This window comes from Bos indicus x Bos taurus, chromosome 3 (assembly GCF_003369695.1).
Source record: "Bos indicus x Bos taurus breed Angus x Brahman F1 hybrid chromosome 3, Bos_hybrid_MaternalHap_v2.0, whole genome shotgun sequence".
Taxonomy (NCBI): Eukaryota; Metazoa; Chordata; class Mammalia; order Artiodactyla; family Bovidae; genus Bos; species Bos indicus x Bos taurus.
Genome location: NC_040078.1, coordinates 42,433,272 through 42,454,438, shown reverse-complemented (window position 1 = coordinate 42,454,438; position 21,167 = coordinate 42,433,272). Strand labels below are relative to the sequence as shown.

The 21,167-nt window shown below is 36.3% G+C and overlaps 1 protein-coding gene and 1 long non-coding RNA gene across 6 annotated transcripts in view; one reads left to right on the top strand and one right to left on the bottom strand.

Annotated features, from left to right (window-relative positions):
* The window catches only part of DPH5 (diphthamide biosynthesis 5), a 39,740-nt gene extending 19,920 nt beyond the window's left edge, over window positions 1–19,820 (bottom strand). Inside the window, exons 1-4 of one of the 5 annotated variants that reach the window (XM_027536375.1) lie at window positions 19,741–19,820; window positions 19,278–19,435; window positions 15,805–15,929; window positions 11,265–11,373 (exon numbers count right to left, since the gene is read on the bottom strand). In XM_027536375.1, the coding sequence (XP_027392176.1) occupies window positions 11,265–11,373; window positions 15,805–15,929; window positions 19,278–19,412 (369 nt within the window). In that variant the 5' untranslated portion in view covers window positions 19,413–19,435; window positions 19,741–19,820. Of the gene's footprint in view, window positions 1–11,264; window positions 11,374–15,804; window positions 15,930–19,277; window positions 19,494–19,649 lie in introns of all 5 variants that reach the window. The other 4 variants (XM_027536374.1, XM_027536376.1, XM_027536373.1 and 1 more) reach the window with 4 other exon arrangements.
* A 108-nt stretch (window positions 19,821–19,928) lies between these two features.
* On the top strand, window positions 19,929–20,495 carry LOC113889554. Its single transcript, XR_003510287.1, has 2 exons — window positions 19,929–20,019; window positions 20,275–20,495. It is a non-coding gene; the product is annotated as an uncharacterized LOC113889554 (long non-coding RNA).
* Window positions 20,496–21,167: the final 672 nt, after the last annotated feature.

Genomic DNA, 21,167 nt, shown 5'->3' with positions numbered 1-21,167 from the left:
AAAGAAGCTCGACCCTTCTGGATGTTTATACATGGAGGGCTTAAAATCTATCACTCACACTCATAATGATGACTCTGAGCTACCAAGAGAAGGTTCATTTCATCATATTCCTCACATGGTCACAACCTCCAACCTACTTACCAGTAGGCTTTATTCCCAAAGTCCATTTGAAAATTGTCTAAAGAGGCATTGAAGCCATGCTATTCAAGGGCAGTCAAACTCACAGATTAGTTTACAAAGACCTATATAACTCTCAGAATGAAATCATAAACCTTCCAGCCATACCTAATATGATTTCTCTGTAAAAAAACTGTAGAGTTTCAATGTGAGATCTTTGGAATTCATTCAGGTAGGCTACAAGGAATAAGCCTTGCTCTGTTGGGGGTTTCTGTCACTGCTATTGTTCTATGAGAGGCAAACGTATCTAACAAATATTTACTATGAATCATCCACAATGTGCCAGGCATTACATTATGCATGGGTATAAAGTGAGAAGCAAACAGAGCTCCAGCTCTCAGGAAATATGCAGTCTTCCTAATACCTCACACAGCAAGCAAACGCTGTGGAGCAAGCAAACGCTGTGGAGCAAGCATTGCTCTGGTTCCTACTACCTGGATGATCATGGTGACTAGCTGGGTGACTTCCAGGAGGAACTCCCCTGCCAATTCGATACAATAATTATAAACCTAACAATCTGTTTTGTTAAGGATTAACTGATATACTGTATGTAGCGCCCAGTGCTATAGTAAAGACTTAATAAATGTTAGGGATGTGATAATCTAACAATGATAATGTTTATAATGAAGATGCTCTAAAATGCTGTGTTACACTATAATCCAACTGCTTTCCTTATTGGAATGAGCTCAAATATTACCAAATATTTGAAACTATGCTTATGACTTAATCTGACAAGTTCAATCGTTTACATTTTGAAAAGGATTTTTGGCATCTCTGATCAGATTTTGGAATATTAACATTACTCTACTTAAAAAAACCTTAAGGTAAAACCATTAAAGAAAATTACATATGTCACCATAAATAAATAAACAAGTTTTCAATATTTTAAGAGTCACAGAAATATAGTCATGGACATAAATTCTTCATTCAAAAAGCAAGGAACAGTTCATTTAAAAAAGCATTGAGATGCTAGTCACATGTAAACACTAGCTGAAACACTTTGTGTAAAAGCTTCTCTGAACTGTCTAATTTGGGCGATTAAAGAAAACCTCACATAAGCACTGCTTTCTAGGACCCTGATTTATAGACTGTAACCATTTCCATGGCTGTGGTACAAACTTCTTCAATGAATTCTGGAACATTATGCAAACAGTTTCACCATTTAGATGTCAGTACCTCAAAGAACAGAAGGACCAGTCCCTTTGTGTTTCACAATTCAAGGACTTACCAGTAAAGTACAAAAGGAAACTGGAACAAAATCATACAGTTGACGAGAACTGAGGTTGCCGAGGCCTGTGTACCTACTATTCTAAAAATGTAAGCATTTGTTCTTATGATCATTTCCCTTCAAACCATTACTGATGCAGGTCTACATTTAAAGATTATAAAAAGAGCAGTTTTCAAAAACATGAGGTAAATACAGGCTTTTTTTATTTTAACCGAGAGTAAGTTATAGGGAAAGCAGTTTATCTAACTTGATACTGAATAATGATTTTTTTTAATCTATTGAAGATAAAAACTCAATTCAAAATGAAATATTTAATCATATATAAGGCACTAGTTAAGAGTGAAAAAATGCATAAGACAAATATGAGGTAATAAACAATAATAAAAAATTTGATATAGATTATGAGTTTAGCGTTTCCCCCACCTAGAGAGCACCTGAAGGTAACTTTTGAATAGACAGAATACAAGCTGGACCTTAGAGGATGGGTAAGATTTAGCCTAGGGAAGCTGAACATGCAGAACGAGATGATGTAAACAAAGGATCAGAGGCGGGAAATCTTGGGCAATACTGAGAGTGACATTAAGCAACTATCTAGAAGTAAGTACTGCCTGACTTGCCTCTAACATGTCTAATTCCTGACATCTTATTATGCACCAATTCCTGTCAATTCTTGCTCTATAGTTTACCCAGAGACTATTCATTTCTTTTCTCTCTACCTTAGTTTGAATTCTCAATACCACTTGCCTGAATGACCTTAATAGTCTTATTGTTCATCTCACTGCTGATATTTCCTTTGTTTCAGAAGCACAGATGCTTTGTAAACTCCATTTTATAATTAGATTTTAATGCTTTGGTATTTTATATTCAAGGGCTTCCCTGGTGGCTCAGATGGTAAAGAATCTGCTTGCATTGCAGGAGACCCGGGGTCAGTCCCGTGGGTTGGGAAGAACCCCTGGAGAAGGAAATGGCAGCCCATTCCAATGTTCGTGCCTGGAAAATCCCATGGACAGAGGAGCCTGGAGGGCTACCATCCATGGGGTCACAAAGAGTTAGACATAACTGAGAATGCACACACATTTTATATTCAAATGAAAATATTTTGTGATTTTTAAGTTAAAAAGTATCTTTTTTGGATATGGAAAAATTAGAAAATTTAACTTGCTAAGAACTTTAGCGAGCCCTACATATATCATTTTATGTATGTATATCCTAACCAGATCACTTAAATTTGTGATGTAAAAGAAAGCTGAGCCAGCAGGGCTGTCCAAAAATGTACCACAAAACCATTTAATCAAGAGTTACTAGTTTTCTTTTTTATATAGAATACTTGTTTTTGTTTTTAATCTTCACATGCATTTTGCTTAACACTGATACCACACTGATTTTTGCTAACAGTAAGAAAGATTATACACAGAAGTTCAGTTCAGTTCAGTTCAGTCGCTCAGTTGCGTCCGACTCTTTGAGACCCCATGAATCGCAGCACGCCAGGCCTCCCTGTCCATCACCAATTCCCGGAGTTCACTCAGACTCATGTCCATCGAGTCGGTGATACCATCCAGCCATCTCATCCTCTGTCGTCCCCTTCTCCTCCTGCCCCCAATCCCTCCCAGCATCAGACTCTTTTCCAATGAGTCAACTCTTCACATGAGGTGGCCAAAGTACTGGAGTTTCAGTTTTAGTATCATTCCTTCCAAAGAACACCCAGGACTGATCTCCTTTAGAATGGACTGGTTGGATCTCCTTGCAGTCCAAGGGACTATCAAGAGTCTTCTCCAACAGCACAGTTCAAAAGCATCAATTCTTCAGTGCTCAGCTTTCTTCACAGTCCAACTCTCACATCCATACATGACCAGTGGAAAAACCATAGCCTTGACTAGCCAGACCTTTGTTGGCAAAGTAACGTCTCTGCTTTTGAATATGCTATCTAGGTTGGTCATAACTTTTCTTCCAAGGAGTAAGGGTCTTTTAATTTCATGGCTGCAGTCACCATCTGCAGTGATTTTGGAGTTCCCAAAAATAAAGTCTGATACTGTTTCCACTGTTTCCCCATCTATTTCCCATGAAGTGATGGGCCCAGATGCCATGATCTTCATTTTCTGAAGGTTGAGCTTTAAGTCCACTTTTTCACTCTCCTCTTTCACTTTCATCAAGAGGCTTTTGAGTTCCTCTTCACTTTCTGCCGTAAGGGTGGTGTCATCTGCATATCTGAGGTTATTGATATTTCTCCCGGCAATCTTGATTCCAGCTTGTGCTTCTTCCAGCCCAGCAATTCTCATTATGTACTCTGCATAGAAGTTAAATAAGCAGGGTGACAGTACACACCCTTGACATACTCCTTTTCCTATTTGGAACCAGTCTGTTGTTCCATGTCCAGTTCTAACTGTTGCTTCCTGACCTGCATATAGGTTTCTCAAGAGGCAGGTCAGGTGGTCTGGTATTCCCATCTCCTGAAGAATTTTCCACAGTTTATTGTGATCCACACAGTCAAAGGCTTTGGCATAGTCAATAAAGCAGAAATAGATGTTTTTCTGGAACTCTCTTGCTTTTTCGATGATCCAGCGGATGTTGGCAATTTGATCTCTCTGGTTCCTCTGCCTTTTCTAAAACCAGCTTGAACATCTGGAAGTTCATGGTTCACGTATTGCTGAAGCTTGGCTTGGAGAATTTTGAGCATTACTTTACTAGCGTGTGAGATGAGTGCAACTGTGCAGTAGTTTGAACATTCTTTGGCATTGCCTTTCTTTGGGATTGGAATGAAAACTGACCTTTTCCATTCCTGTGGCCACTGCTGAGTTTTCCAAATGTGCTGGCATATTGAGTGTAGCACTTTCACAGCATCATCTTTCAGGATTTGAAATAGCTCAACTGAAATTCCATCACCTCCACTGGCTTTGATTGTAGTGATGCTTTCTAAGGCCCACTTGACTTCACATTCCAGGATGTCTGGATCTAGGTGAGTGATCACACCATTGTGATCATCTTGGCCGTGAATATCTTTTTTGTACAGTTCTTCTGTGTATTCTTGCCACCTCTTCTTAACATCTTCTGCTTCTGTTAGGTCCATATCATTTCTGTCCTTTATTGAGCCCATCTTTGCATGAAACGTTCCCTTGGTATCTCTCATTTTCTTGAAGAGATCTCTAGTCTTTCCCATTCTGTTGTTTTCCTCTATTTCTTTGCACTGATCGCTGAGGAAGGCTTTCTTATCTCTCCTTGCTATTCTTTGGAACTCTGCATTCAGATGCTTATATCTTTCCTTTTCTCCTTTGCTTTTCGCTTTTCTTCTTTTCACAGCTATTTGTAAGGCCTCCCCAGACAGCCATTTTGCTTTTTTGCATTTCTTTTCCATGGGGATGGTCTTGATCCCTGTCTCCTGTACAATGTCATGAACCTTAGTCCAAACAGAAGTAGATACACAGATAAAGTTGAATGACTATGTAGACAGAAGAGCTTTAAGATTTATATTTTCACATATAAATAAGAGAGCCCACATACAAATTAAGTGAAAGAATCACAATTTAAAGCATACAATTCCAAAGACAAGATTCACTTGGGGTAGGGGGCAAGCAGGGGGGGATAAATAAATAAGCAATGCAACTCAGCAAATATTTGTTGCACATTGATTACATGCATGACACTGCAATAAAGTAGCAAGGAAGATGTGAAGATGAGTAAATTAAGGAGTTTGTAATACGATGAGCACATAAACATACACAAGTAACTGAACTCTCTTTTAGGATGGAGATTTACCAGGACTGTTTGAATAGAAGAATGGCATAATCAGACCTACAATTTAAGCAGAAAACTATAAACTGTAAGAGAATGATGGTAAGATGGCTATTAAAACAGTGACTAAAAAAAAGGAAATGAAAAGGAAGGGGAAAAAATTTAATGTACTCATGATTTAACAGGTGGTCAAAAATAATTCTGAAGTTTCTAAAAGAAAAGAGAACTTACTGGATGAGTTTTTCTAAGATTTTCTAAGGTTACAATAGTAATGCAGAGCTCTGATACCCTTATTACCTAATCTGGTGTTCTTTGTACTCATTAGGTTTTATCATTTCTACAATAGTGCCTGGACAACAATGAAACCAATTTAATGCTTCTGAAAACTAACAGTAAGAACTAGGACAAGGTCAAAAATGTTGACTATCACAATGAATGTTATTTTACAAAAGGAAGGAAATGAGTTCTTACTTTTTGAAAGTAATATATATTTTTCCCAAAGTAGAAAGGTATTATATAAACAGGGGAACATATGGCAATAATCAAGGTCACTCATGCAACAGTCAGAGAAAGTGGAAGCATTTCATAATGATGAAATGCTTTTATACAGCCTTTTTCCCTGAAGTCAGCCACAACTGATAAGGAAGTTTTTATGCAGAAATCATTGCTACCTGGTTTCATCAAACCATTTTATTTACATTTCCTTTAAATATCTCAAAATTATTTCAGTCATCAAACTTTTACAGGAATTAATACATTCTATCACACAAATTGCTAATAATAAATTCTAAATAAATTTGTTATTTATAATAAATAAACTTATTATTTATAAATAAATACTAGGCCAAAAAAAAAGCATTTCATTATTACATAGTTCTTTAGTTTGTGAGATTCAGGAGAATGTACACACAGTAAGTGCTAAGTAAAAAGACTGAAAGAAAATATACCAAAATGATAACTGTGTTTACCTTTAGGAGGTGAGACAATAGATGCTTTTATTTTCTTTATACTTACTGTATTTTTCCAATTTTTTGAGTATATATGTCATTTATTATCAAGAAAAAAATCACAAAATGACTCTTCAAAAGCAGAGCATGATTACACTGCTAAATGTTTAACTTGAAGATTTCAAGAAAAAGAGGACTTGTTCCTCTTGTCTTTTGTATACTTAGAAAAATCCTTGATTTTTCATTACCAGGAAAGTTTAAATATAAATTTAAGTATAAATATGTCTGGCTCTTGATAAATAAATAGATTTTTCTTTGACTAGAAAAATCCTCAGAATACAAATAATGTGTTACCTGTTGCCTAGGTATTTAAAACAACATGATTTTAAAGTACACGTTTGTAACTAACATTTTAATTATGAAAAATCTCAAAGTTAACTCAGTGAAAATCTAGGGAACCTTTGCCTAAAGTTGGCAAACGGACTTCACTGGTGGTCCAGGGGTTAAGAGCCTGCCGTACAATGCATGAGACTCAAGTTCAATTCCTGGTAGGGGAACTAAGATCCCACATACTAAGGAGCAACTAAGCCTGCACACTACAACTAGAGGGAAGCCTGCATGATGCAAAGAAAGATCCCGCATGATACCACAGCCAAATAAATATTTTATAAATAAATAAAAAAATAAGTTGGAAAACAGGCCAACTTTTTAGCTTCCAATATATAGGATATTAGAACTTATCATCTATTATACCCCACCCTCTCCATGCGATCTAAGCCCCCATCATCTCTCCTCTAAAGGAATACAATAAACTTACTAACTGATTTCCTCACTTCTAGTCTTGCCTGGTACCAATTCTATCTCCACATACCAACTAGAGATATCTTTTTAACACACTTATCAGATCAAGTATTTGCTCTGCTTAAAGCCCTCTAAAGGCAGTTAGTCTATATCACTTAGAATACAATCCAAACTCCTGATAGTGTATTAGACAGCCTAGTGATCCAAGTCCACCCACCTATCCAGCCTCAGATCACTCTCCCCTGTGCCTGCTAACTCTCCAGCAAGCCTTCCTTTGTTTCTTTTAAGAAGCCAAGCTCATTTCCACTTTAGAGTCTTTGTCCAAACTTTGGGATATGGTTGTCCCTTCCTGATTCCTATCTAATCTTAAATGTTAGCACCCTGAGAGACCTCTCCTGACCACCCAACAACAGGAGTGATCTAGTCACTCTCTAACCTAGCAGACTTCTTGAATTTCTTATACTTACCACTACCTGACATTTATTTTGTTATCGCTTCTCTGTCCTACTAGAATGTAAGCTCTTTGAGAGCAGAGACCTTCTTGGTCAGGTTTATTACCATATTGAAAGAAACTCAATAGGCAAACGATAAGAAAGTAAAAGTCATCCAGTCAAGTCTGACTGTTTATGACCCCATGGACTATAACCCACCAGGCTCCTCTGTCCCTGGAATTCTCTAGGCAAGAATACTGGCATAGGTTGTCATTTATCCTCCACGGGATCTTCCCAACACAGGGATTGAACCCAGGTCTCCTGCATTGCAGGCCAATTCTTCACCATCTGAAAACCCAATAAGAAGGCAAACGGTATTTGCTGAATAAACAGATAACTATTCCTCTTAATGATGTCTAACTTGGCAACCTCTAATATACTTTCCATTTAACAACAACAAAAATTTCATTAGGTATATGTGATTTGTGGTAAAGAACTGTATTTATGGCATACTGTAATAAAACACATAGCAACTGTCTGTGTGTGTGAGTAGAAGTGTTAGCCTATGCAACTATTTACCTTCACTGATACTAATAATTAAGAGTCTCCTGTTGGTTAATAAACTACAAAGTTAATTAAAAAATACTCGATGGTTGATTCTGAGCTCTCTATGCTGCTTTTAAAAACAACAAAAAAGACAGTTTGGAAGGATAATAAGTGATAGCTGAAAAATACTGCACCCATTTTCAGGTAAGGAATTTCATACCACTCTTCCTTAACCTAAGGGAAAGGTGTTGGAAAGTACATGTGGTCCAGGCCTGTCCCCTTACCCAGAGTAGCACTTCTCTTCCATAACTTGATGGCTGTTTTTGAATTCATAGGAAAGCTCTTTCACAGAGATGACAGAATGCCTTTCGAAAGTGGTGCCCACTTCCCTTTTAGGAAATTGAGCAAGAGAGCACAGCAAGGTAACATTCTACATTTAGCAAACATATTTCTGGGAACTAAGATCGACTTTTCCAACTCTATCATACTAAAAGAATGACAGTACAGTTTTTAACTTTCTAAGAAATGTTTTATCTATGTTGGTGATTCTCAAGGTGTGGTGCCTATAACCAGCAGCTTCAGTATCACCTGAGAATTTGTTAGAAATGCAAATTTTCAGACCCTTACCCCAGATATATACTGTATCAGAAAATCTTAAGGGAAGGCCCAGCAAACTCTTTAATAGTCCCTCTAGGTAATTCTGATGAACACTAAAGACAGAGGACCACTGGTACAGGTTACTGTCTTTTCCATAAATGCTAGTCAAAATAGTAAAGAGAAAAAGACCAGCTAATATAAGGAAGGAGACTTTGCCAGAATTTTTACATTATGCAGGATACTGATAGATGTTTATTTTAAAATTTAAGCATGCCATGCATACAATTATTTTTCCATGTTTTTTATCTTAGAAAACTATACAAAGGCATCAATACTTAAGGCATCAATCCCTCCTTCTCCTGGCATATGAATACCTTGCATGGAACAAGAATTATACTTTCATAGAGATTTCATAAATATGTAAACCAGAAAACAGAAAGCTATCTTCTGTTTTTCACACAAGCAGTAAGTCATTTCATATCCAGATTAGAGAACAGAACTAAGATGAGGAAACAATACTTTGTGGCTGCTTAGGGAAATCTCACGTAAAACTGAAAGTTACACTTAAAAATAATAATAATATATGTAAATGTGGATATGATCTTGAGGGCTTATATGTATAGAAACTTCAATTCTCTTAGTAAATACCTTCTCAAATACCTTCATTCATTTTAAACATAAGAAAAATAACTCTGCACTTCTTTATCAATGCAGAGGATCAGAGGGACAAGTCTAACTTTAACCAGTCTGGATAACAGATTTATGTAATAAAGACAAGGATCTTTTTAAAAATTTAGGCTTAAAAACTCTAAATAATAGATTATCATAAGATAATTTAGAGCAAAATATGATGGAAAGGGACTAACTAACCTTCTTCAGATATAAAAACAAAACCAATATGAAAACATACATATAGTCAATTAGCTTAAGATTCACATATTTTTGTCTAACACATGAAAAATTTTGCCCTCTCTTTTTTCCTTTCTCCTGGCAATCACTCTTAAGTGATTGAAAGGCAGCATTATCCAGAGGAAAGCATATTAGACTGAGAATCACTCAAGAATCTGAGCATCAAGAATTCAATTTACTCCAACACAGAAATGTTCAGAAAGAATTTTAAGTGTAAAAAAAAAAAGACTTGAGTTGGCAAGGCTTTTTTAAGTATGCATTTTGTTAGGAGACAAAACAGACAGCAAAGTTCTTTACCAATTTGGACATAATTATAACCAAGAGCAAGTAATGAATACTGAAAGGTAAATAATTTATACTTTTTCTCTGGTTCTTCAGAACCAAAAGCAGTATTTCTGGGATGACTGGCCAGGACTAGTCAATTAAAGTGAACTACTCTTCCTAGGTAATACAAAAAATATAGGTCCCTCTAAAGCCCCAGAGACAGCACCGAGTTCCAAGGGTAATGTAGCTTCTTGCTGTAAACAGCTATTTTTTTTTTTAACAGATGAATTATTAGATAGAATTTTATTGACCCTCAGAATAAAAGAAAAAGTGTTTTCTGAGATTTCCCATATATACAGCTAGCACTGAATTCAGAAGCTAGGTGATCCACTGGCTGTGAGTCGTCTCTTTGTGCCTAATAATTAGTAGCTCTTATTCTATGTGGTAATGCATCTGGGACATCTAACTAGTGTGTAGAAAATTTTAAACTGCATTTATCAGAATAATCATGCCACTACTTCATAACTAACAGCAGCTTTTACCCATGGGCTTCACTAAAGCATACAAGTATTAATTAAGTTTTATATGATTATATTTCCTTTAAAATAAATGTGCAGAAAGGATCAAGCTATCTTTATACCTCCCAAGATACTGGAAATACATAAATGATTCCCCAAAGAATAACTATTTTTTCTTTTATTTGATTTTGAGAATATTCCACATATATAAACGAAATATTTAAGATTTCATGAAAATAAAATGTCTATTTCATATTCACAGAGAGGAAACCAAGTAATACAGGCCAACAGTTCTCAGCTCATGTTGTCCCTTACTTTGCAAAGTTATTTTAAATTATGTATTCCAGGAAGAATACATAATTTATTTCACAGGTTGTAAGGTGCAAATTCTCTTTCCTATTATATCTGAAATAGGACTATGTCTTAACAATCAATGGAGTCTTAAGACTACTATTGGCCATAAGCAGTCACAACTGTCATGGATTACATACATGTGAACATCAGAACACAAATTTCAAACTTGGAACATGAATGTTCCTGGCACTCGTGTTCCAACTTTGAAATAGAAAATCTTAAACGCAGCTACAGAACACTCCTTTAACTCCTCAGAACCAAGATTTCTGGGTTAAAAACAACTAACTTTGCATATCAGTAACTGCAAAGTTGGCTTAAAAGCCTAGTATCACTGGCATTTAGCTCTTTTATGTATTATTTTAAGAAGTGCTCCATCATAGTGCTCTTGACCACACAGAAAACAATACCAGTGTGGAAAAACATGGCCCTCAGCAATGCAGAGTAAGTCATTTGGAATAATGTAAAAAGGTTTTAGGAATACTTAACCAATTGAGTTATAGTCCCTTTTTTGTATGTACCAATTGGATACAGAATTAAAATCTTTCTTTAGATAAATTTCAATGATCTATTCTAAGGGGGAGGGGGGAAAATCTAAGATAGAGGAAAATTAGTATAAAATATCTAGTATTAAAAAACTTAATACACAGTCTTATATAAAATAATATTGTCATAACTCATGAAATATAATAAAATCTATGGGAATTTGCAGAAAACAAAAACATTTTTGCTAAATACCACTAAGAAAACCGTTCTTTTGTAGTATTACCTGCAAACCGCAGCAGCCTACAGCATTCATTATGGATGCATTGTGAATAACTCTATAAGGGATCCCCAGTTTTGTTGCTCTCAGAATAAGATCACTGTGTGTTGTAGCCCTGTAGTGAGAAAAGATCAGGTTGGGTTAAACTAACAAAAACTGACTTTTTAAGACAGTAAATCTACAACATTTCATGAGCCCAAATCGTCAAGAAGAATCAGTCAAGGACACTGTTCTCCCTCAAATATTTCAAAGCACCTGCTTAAGCTGTCATCCGGGAATTCTGGCAAGTGTATAAGTTTACACAGACCCTGTACAATGTTAAATTATGCCTTTAACACTCTTAAAGCAGCCTTGGCAGCTACAGAAAAAAGGGAACTTTTAACTTGCTCTTTTTATTCTGTTAATACCTACAAAAGACATCTGTGAATATTACTCAGCAACTGAACTTGAGAAGCAATTCTCAAATATTTTGACCTCTAATCTCTTATAATTTCTGTGACAAAGGTTCAAATTATAGCACAACCAGACTACTTCTTAATTTCTGCTCTATTTTGAAGGCTTTGTTTCTCAGGGTAAAGGGAGAATACATGTAAACATAAATATGGATACTGTGAAACTTAACCCCAAATCAATTTAGAACTGCATTATTAACAGCTTGTTTCCCCCTTGATGAAAACTCCAGGCCCAACTGGGGAAAGCAACATTAGCATGTTTGAGAAACTACACACAAACAAGCAGAACCTGTCAACTGGTCAGCGCATACCAAGTAGCAAGATCAAGGGCTTTTACCCCACGAGGCAGTCAGAAACAGATTAACAAATGCCCACCAGGGAAGTCTGTTTTTAATCACACACATAAAATGAAACAACAGCTACTATAAAAATAATCATTAATTTGACTTAGAATAAGCTTTTTAAAAAAATACAAATGCCCATTGTAAAGAATGTTTTTAATATCCCTTTCAAACAGAATTTCACTAGTTAACACTAAGATATGGGAAAATGAAATTAGTTACTTGGTGAGTTATTTAAATAGATGAGCAGAAAGAAAAACTGGTTTGGAATTATTCTCCTTTTCACAAGTTCATTTAAAATGACCAGATGTGGTTGGTATACTATGAAGATTTAATGACCTGGCAAAGTGATTTGATTTTGTGAAACTGCTATAAATGTGATTAAATGAGCTTCTCAGATTTCTGCTATGAAAAACTGTGGTAAAACTGTTATTTTATTACAATTACCTAGATTATATTGCTTCATTAAAAAAAAAAAGAAAAAAACTGGAATGAACTGCATGTTTAACACCTTCATACCAGGCATTCCTCAGTCTGTGGCTCATGAAAATATTTCACTATAGTAGACTGAGAAAGGCTGTGTGTGTGTGTGTGTGAGTGGGTGTGTACATGCATATGTGCACTGCTGTGTGTAAAGACAAATTTATTACTATTTCTGGGCATGTGTGGCTCTAACCAAAATCAATTTGAATATATAAGGCTTAGTATGTTTATTTTAATTTTACTTTATAATAACATTAATTTGCAGAATGGAAACAATCAAATGACTCACATTAAGGTACACAGGAGACAGGCAAAGAAAGGTAGATTTGTGTGTGTGTGTGTGTGTGTGTCCGTGCATACACGTGCATGCCACGAAGGAAATGGCACACAACATAAAGATAAAAAATTACGTGTTCATTTATTAGAAAATACATATAGTTACAGAGCACATTAAAATACAGAATGGAATAAAAACAGAACTATCTTTAGAAAGAATCTGTTTAATGACAACCTTGTTCAACTGCTCTTTACGGGGATAGAAAGTTTAGCACTGTCATCTCTCACATGACTTAGATCTACTGATGCAGTATATTTTAAAGTCATTTACATTCGTTATGTGATTAACTTCCACATTCCTTTAAACAACCTAGATAAAAGGGCAAAGATGAGAACTACGCCAACTGACTTAACTGACTTTCAAGTACCTTCTTCATGAATTTAAGATTGCTGGAGATGGATGGTGCCGATAGATGCACAGTGATATGAATGTTCTTAATGCTACTGAACTGTACACTCAAAAATGGTTAAAATGATAAATTTTATAAATTTATAAATATTTGAAATTTTTAAAAAATTACAAAAAATAATTTAAGATTGAGTAAACAATTTTCCCTTCTTTTTGAATTTTTTATTCAAAAAGTAGAAAGGGGCTTAAACTTAAACACAGTACATTTTTTGGTCACATATAAGGAAGCATTTCAGTGCGTTGTTACATTTTGTATTCCACTCCTGGTTTATCCATTTAATTAATTTAAATTCAAATTTTTCACGGCCCAATTAAAATTTATACCTTCCTTATCATCTTATCTCCAATGACTAATATATCTGAATAGTAATCCAGTGGGTAAATGAAAAACAACTACAGTACAGTAAATACCACATAAATATGAAAACAATGTTAGATATGACTAGTCACTGACATAAGGAAAATTAATTCGCTAGAAGTTAAAAAAAAAAAAAGCATTTACTCCTGAATAAAATATGGGAAGATTCTTAGAAGAGGTGGCATCTAAGCTGGGTCTCAAAGAATCTATTATTTTACTAAATAGAAACTGGGAAGAACAGTATGTTTTAAGGAAACAGTATGAGCAAAGAAACAGAAAATGAATACTTGAAACATTTACAAAATAGCTTGGTTCTACCACAGTCAAAAAGAGGAGCAGCCTCTTTTTGGAAAAAGTAGATAAACTGTTAAAAGACTTAAGGCCATGAAGTCACTGAAGGATTCTGAGTAGCACGGCAGTACTTTCTCTGGACTTCAGGTTTTTTCATTTATACTGAAATTTCCCTTTCTCCCCAACTCCCCACCATCCTACCTCACAATCTTCAACTGTTAAACCAGACCTTCCCCCAGCACCAACTCCTCCATGAAGTCTTTAAATTACACAGACTTTTCTATCCTTGTCTTCTACTCAACATTTCAGCAGTACATCAAAGTTGACCACTCTTTCTTTTCTAAAACATTCTCTTTCCTTGGCTTCTGCTTTAGCACAACTCTAATGGTTTTCATCTTCCTCTGCTCTTGAGAGACCATGAAATGCCAGCATCCTAGGGACTGACCCATCCTAGGTCTTCTTTTCTTGCTCTTATTCTTGCCTAGAGTAATTCCACCCATTCCTCTGGTTTTAAATATCTAGATATGGATGGTTTTAAAAGTCATATAACCAGGATAGATTCTCCCCTGAGCTCCATTAGCAGGTATCATGAAAGTGAAAACGTTTCCAGGACCAATTCCTGTTTCCCCCAGCCCTCTTCCTTGCTGGTTTTCATCATTTCAAAAAATGGCAGCATCAACTACTCAGTTACTAAAGCCAGAATACTTACTTACTTCTTTCCTTTCCTCATCTATTACATACATCTGAGCATTTTTTCCTTCTAAATTTTCCCCAATTTGTCTTTTTTCTCTCTTGCACCAGGGCTACTTTGCTTCCCTAAAGTCCATTCACCCACACATTTAGTGATCTTTTAAGAATATCAATGAGATTGTGATTATTTGCTGCTTATTTTTATTACTTTATTATTAGTTTCAGCAGAGATAAAATTATTTTGTGAAACTGCTATAAAAGTATCTAAATGCTTACCTTCAATTTCTGTACTTATCTCATCATGGACTGGTAAGTTTATAGGCTGGTAACAGTCTGCAAATCTTACTTCAAGTAGCATTGGTTTCCTGGACTTTGTCAGTGACTGGATACCATTTGCAACCAAATATAATAATGATACATAATCTCTGAAACCTCATATTGATATAAATTATTTTCTTTTTGACAGACACATGTACATATAACTCCATTGTTTTGAAAACTATCCTTGGTGGTGGGCTCAAAGTGATTTAATTGTCCTTATGCTCCTTAAATCTGTGACATAAATTTTGGGTCACCAGCTGGAGAAAAAGAATTGTTCTATTTGGCTTGACATTAGAGATTGATGATGCTTGACTAGACAAGTACAAGCCCATCTTTGCAGTAATGTGGGCAAGAACAGAGCTTCCAGTGGATATAAGAAATTGAAAGCTGAGGCTTCATAAATGATAAATTCAAGGCAAGTAAAGTGATAGCAGTACCACTAAATAGCAGATGATTAAAATGGGGCGGGAATGGGGGGAGTCTAAGACAAAGCAAGCAGAAGACACTTGCACTTACCTGCAAAATAAATGGCATGTATGACTCTTGATAATGCAATATACTTATTTAATAACAATATACTACTTTGTTACTTGATGTCCTAAGTGACTTTCTAAACGAAAGCAGAAGCAACAACATAAACTTGACACCTGATAACCAGTGTAAGTGATACATGATGCCATCTTTCCCAAGTAAATTTTCTTCATTAATCTCAAAGATAACCAAAGTTTAAACTATAAAATTTTAGACAGAGCCTATGTAAACAGAGTCTCCTATCAGCACCTGGAAGACAAAGTTCTAAATATAATAATTCTTAGTGATGAAAAAAGTAAATAAATTAAAAGTCAAAGTATCTGCTTTGACTTACCCAAATGGATCACCAACTACAAGGAATGCAACATCACTGATATCAGCATCCTTTAAAATATTATCTGCCTCCTGTTCCACTTCTTCTCTATCAGCAAGAATCAATTTTCTCTCATAAAACTCTTCCTATAGATTTAAATTCAATATAAAAATGAGATAGCAGGTGACCATTTCAACACATACAAACACACATACACACTCTCACACACACAAAACAATCTTTGTCTGTGGCTGGTGCAAATCCTGGCAACCATCCAAACACTGATCCCTGAATACAACTCATCAATGAACTAGTACCCTGTATCATGTTGCAATTAAATTCTGTCTTTGGGGCTATCTTAATATCCCAAGAGGAGGTAGACCTCCTAACATCTGAGGCTTTTTGCATTTTAAATTAACCTCTAAATTTGGGTCTAATAGACCAGGCCAAACATTGTACTTTAAATAGAAAATATGTATGCATGAGCCTTACTTGCTTCAGAAACACAATACTACAGAATAAATATATTAAACAATAATATATGTTTATTTAACATATGTTTACCATACATATATGGTAGTTGGGTTTTATTAAAATTTCCTTGGGTAAATCTATGGGACCCTGATGAAAATAAAAGATAATTTCAATGAGAAATAGTAAAAAATTATGATTTAGTTGTTTACAAAACCAGCAATCATTCCTACATAATTGCAGGAAAGACTAATTTAAAACTGTACTTCCTAGTTTCTGGTAAAAAAAAAAAAAAAGGCAGAGTTGCAGGAGAAAAAAAAGAATTCTAAATATATAGGAAATCTCCATACCAACTGCTTGTGAACAAATCCCCAGAAGTTCAACCCCAATGCATAAACCTAAGAGGCTGACCTTAACTGGAATGGCAGCATGTAAGACTGAGCTAGGGGTCATGGGGTAGTGGTTACAACCTATTACGCAAGATCACGAATCTTATAACTGATTTCCTGTGGAGTAATATATAACTCAAATACAGTAAAAGTGGATGCATAGATAAATACTATTTCTTACATGCTAATAAATTTATTTTAGTCATTAAGGATTATATCATATGTCAAAAGTTATAAGATTGCTATAATGGAAAAGTGTCAGCTACTCAGTAATATTTGTCAAGCAAATGAACAAATCATTAAGCATTTGAAGATAAAGGCTAAATAGTTCCAAGTGATAATTATTTCCTAATACTTAACTACAATCAGTTTCTCAATTGTGAAAAAAGATCCTTTCCTTTTCATTGCACATCTTCTTAGAGATAATGTTCCAGAAGTTCCCAATGACAACGTTTTCATGGATGAAAAGTGTTTTATTTTCCCTCTTACCACGTACCTTTTCTTAATCACTCACTTTATATACCTTATTTTAATTTTGTGAGCCCAGTAAACTTAATAGTTGCAGAACATTTATAGTCACATATGTAAGAGAACACACATATGATTACTGAAAGCTGAAAGAAATGATGTTCTTTTCTGAGCTTCTAAGATTCCTTAAAGATCAAGGAATCACATGTTACTAGCTTAATGCTGGCAGTAATCTGATACAATCTTTTATAAATGACTTAACAACAGAAAACCCATTCTCTCCTTAAGACTTCTATCATGTTTACTCCATATTTATCACTTATCCTAACTCAAGATATATTTCATTATCTAATTGAGACAACAGAATATTAAAAAAAAATCCTCAAAGAGAAATACACATTAATACCTCAATATAATCAAATGGTTGATCCTCTTTAAAAAGAATACTTAAAAAAGGGAAGAAACTGCTAAAGCAGAAATAGACAGATACTACATTATTTTTAACATAACCATTTATGAATTTGTTCATTCACTCATTTGAAAAATATTTGTGTACAACCTCCATGCCAAGCTCTATGCATGATGTTGCAAACAGTGTGGACATACCCAACCTCTGCTCTAAGAAGCATAATATCTAGTGTCATGTTCTTTTCCATCGTGGTTTATCAAAGGATATTGACTATAGTTCACTTACTGCTGTGGAGTAAGACCTTATTGTTTATCCATTCTCTATCCCAAACTCTTAATCCATGCTTCCCTCACTTTCCATCCCCCTTCCAGGCCCAGATCTTCACCCTATAAGTAATACTTGTTCAAATGTTTTTGTGGGAAAAACTCTAAAAATCATAGCAACTAAAATTAACATTTAGCTAGCACTTAAATTTGCAAAGCAGTTTCAAATACACTAATAAATGATAGAATCTTAACAGCCTTCCAACTGGTTATTATCTCCATTTGACAAATGAAGGAATTGACATGTGGAGATGTTTGGAAATGTGCCGTCCACTATGCTAAAATCCTGTAAGGCAGGCATTTCTATCCTCTTTTTACAAAGTAAGAAACAAAAGTTAAAGGGCTTGTCTAAGGTCACATGTTAACATGTGACAGAACATAAAACCAGGCCCAGTTCTTTAAAACTACTGACTTGTTATTTGTCTATATTCTCTAAGAAGATTTTAAGTTCATTCTAAATGCCCCTGATAACTAATTAGAAAGGAATATTTCTATCATCTTGAGCTGGAGACTGTGGCTCCATCCTATTAAATTGAAGCCAACAAATCAAAGCTGGTCATTAGACACACCTTTCATTTCAAAGTATGGCTAATTCAAGTTAGCAGTCCTTCTTCAGGTTTTAAAGTAACTGTGAGACCTTCAGAATTCCCTGGGCTGTTAATCTGAGAGGCCAGAAGACTGGAAATTCTCTAGGTCACCTTTTTCTTTGGATGACTTGATAGACCAGACAATCCTAAAATCTTCTCCCTCCTCCTGTAATATAGCCATCAGTTTTTGCATCTTAATCTACATTCCATTTGAAACTTGACGATGAACCTGAATCTGACCCCTCTTTCAAAATTTACTGAGCCTTTAACCAAACCCACCTAAATGCATGATATGCTAGCAAATTCTATGGTTACCAAGTTCCTGGCTCACTTAACCCATTCAAGTGTATGGGTATAAGCTTGACTGGGAACAGCCTATTTAAAGGTTAGATCTCTCTGGATATGACACAGACAGAAAGGTGATTACCATTCCCTATGGAAATACTTCAAAGGGCGAAGCCTTCAGTTTGGTCCCTGAATACATAACCAACTCATTAAGGCTGTGTTAGCACCTCATTAGCACCCAACTCAGAAAGGATTTCTTGGCTATCTCACGAAATAAGGGATTCTGATGACTATCCCCAGGAGTGTAAAATAACTTTCCTTTCCTATTTAATGGAGAAAGCTACACAATTAGACTTGTAAGAAAAAGCACGCTTTCATTTTCCAAGTCACATGGTTAGTGTATGATTGCCATTCTTGTACTCCTCAGATTCTTCATGAGAAAGGGATGTATTTTAAAGGGTTTGAACCAGGAGACCTGAAAAATTCGATTCAGCTTAGTGTAAAAAGAATCAGCTGTTAAATATCCGTCTTCCCAGGAGGCTGGAAAGCCTTAAGCACTTACCAGAACTTCTTTCCCTACAGTCAGAACTGACGTATAGGTTTCCAGATACACTCGACTGCAGCGTCTGACAACTTCCAGGCCCTTGACTGTGATGTCCTTGGCATCTCCCAGGCCCAAACCAATCATGTAAAGCATCTCAAATAACAGGGGGAGGGTGACTGCACGACGAAATGGATATGAAAATCAAGTGTCAGCTACACCGGGGATACCTAAAATCTAGTAATGAAAACGAAAACCAAAATAACACGAGGAGGGACGGCATGTCAGCGGGAGATTTAAGAACTTCCCGCCTTTTAAATAAGGACTGGAGTGTTTTTAAATAGCTCTACCCGCTTTCTCTCTTATTACACAACGCTAGGAGTAGACAATTACCCGCTGAGAAAACGACAGTTGAATCCCTGTTCTCCCCAAATTCCTATCTGCCGCCGTTCCCCAGAAGTAGTTGCCCAAGCGGAGGATTTACCCGGAGAAAGGATCCACGCCGCCGGCCTCACCTACGATGCCGCAAAGCGCCTCCGCTTTACGGCATTTCACGACTAGCTGAAAGGGGTGGCTTCTGCAGGCTCCGGGCTGGGGCACCCCGGTCCCACCGCCACTAAGGTTGTCCCACGGGGTGCTGGGGCTGGGAGGCGAAAGTTCACCCGTTCAGGGGAGTCCGACCAGTTCCCCAGCATGGCCTTTGGGAAGGGACGAGGCCTGCCCACGATCCCCTAATTTTATAAACATCCCAGCCTGGAACCAGGTAAGTGCAAGAGCTTTTCGCCAGCGAGGAAAGCCAGCCGCGAGGTTGGACCAAGGAGCTCCACGCCTTCCTTCTTTCCCCCAGAAAGACCAGAGGGTGGCGGGTGGAAGGGGTTTCCCTAGTCTGCCCCAGATAGCCCTAATGCACACATTTCCCATCCTCGCCTTTTCTTTCGGCTGTAATTTAACCAGCTGCTTTCCTGTCGAGCTGTCATTTTGGCAAAACTGGTGATGAATGTTGGTTCTGATTTCCTAGCGGGGCCGTGATTCCTCGGGTTTGTCCCTGAAACCTTATTCTGGAGTGCCCCAAGGAGTGTGTGACTGGAATCTGCCTCAGTCATCGTCAGTGTCGGGAAGCCCAAAACCCTCCTGTGCCCCGAGAAGTGACCTTTAAGAATGCTCACGGATTTCAGACCTCGCCACAACGCTTCCACAGGGGGAATTCTTAAAGTTGGTTAAATGTAGTTCCAATGCCGAGATGATTTGTTATGACTGAATATGTTCTTCCTAAGGTCACTAATGACCTCATCCAAGTTAAAAAGACAGTTTCCATTGCACATCTCAGCAGGCAATGTTGATTATTCAGAATTTTCATTATGCTTCTCTGACAGTGCTTTTTTGCTCCATTCTGCTTCCTTTAGCCTTGACTATCTTTTCACTCTGAATTTCATCCAGGCTTTGGCCTTCTCATTCTGTACACTCTTAATGATTGGTTCTATCCACTGTCACTGTTAGATTCATTCCTCATATAATAAACAAAAATAAATTCACTCATAGATGTAAGTGGAAAACTTCAAGTTTCCGAGGGAAAACTGGAGAAAAAGGTTTGTGACTTATTTAGGCAAAGATTTCTTAGGTGCAACACGTGAAGTATGATAGAGAAAAGAAAAAAAAATTGTATTTCAGCAAAATAAAAACGATGGTCTTCAGAAAACATTGAAGTCACACATTGGGAGGAAATATTTGCAAAGCATATATCCAATAAAGGACTTATATTGAGAATATACAAAGAACTGTCAAAACACAATAGTAAGAAAACAATTTTAAAAATAGGAAAAAATTAAATATGGACACATCCCCAAAGAAGTTACCTGAGTAGCAAATACACATTTGAAAAGATGCCAAACATCATTAGACATTAGGGAAATT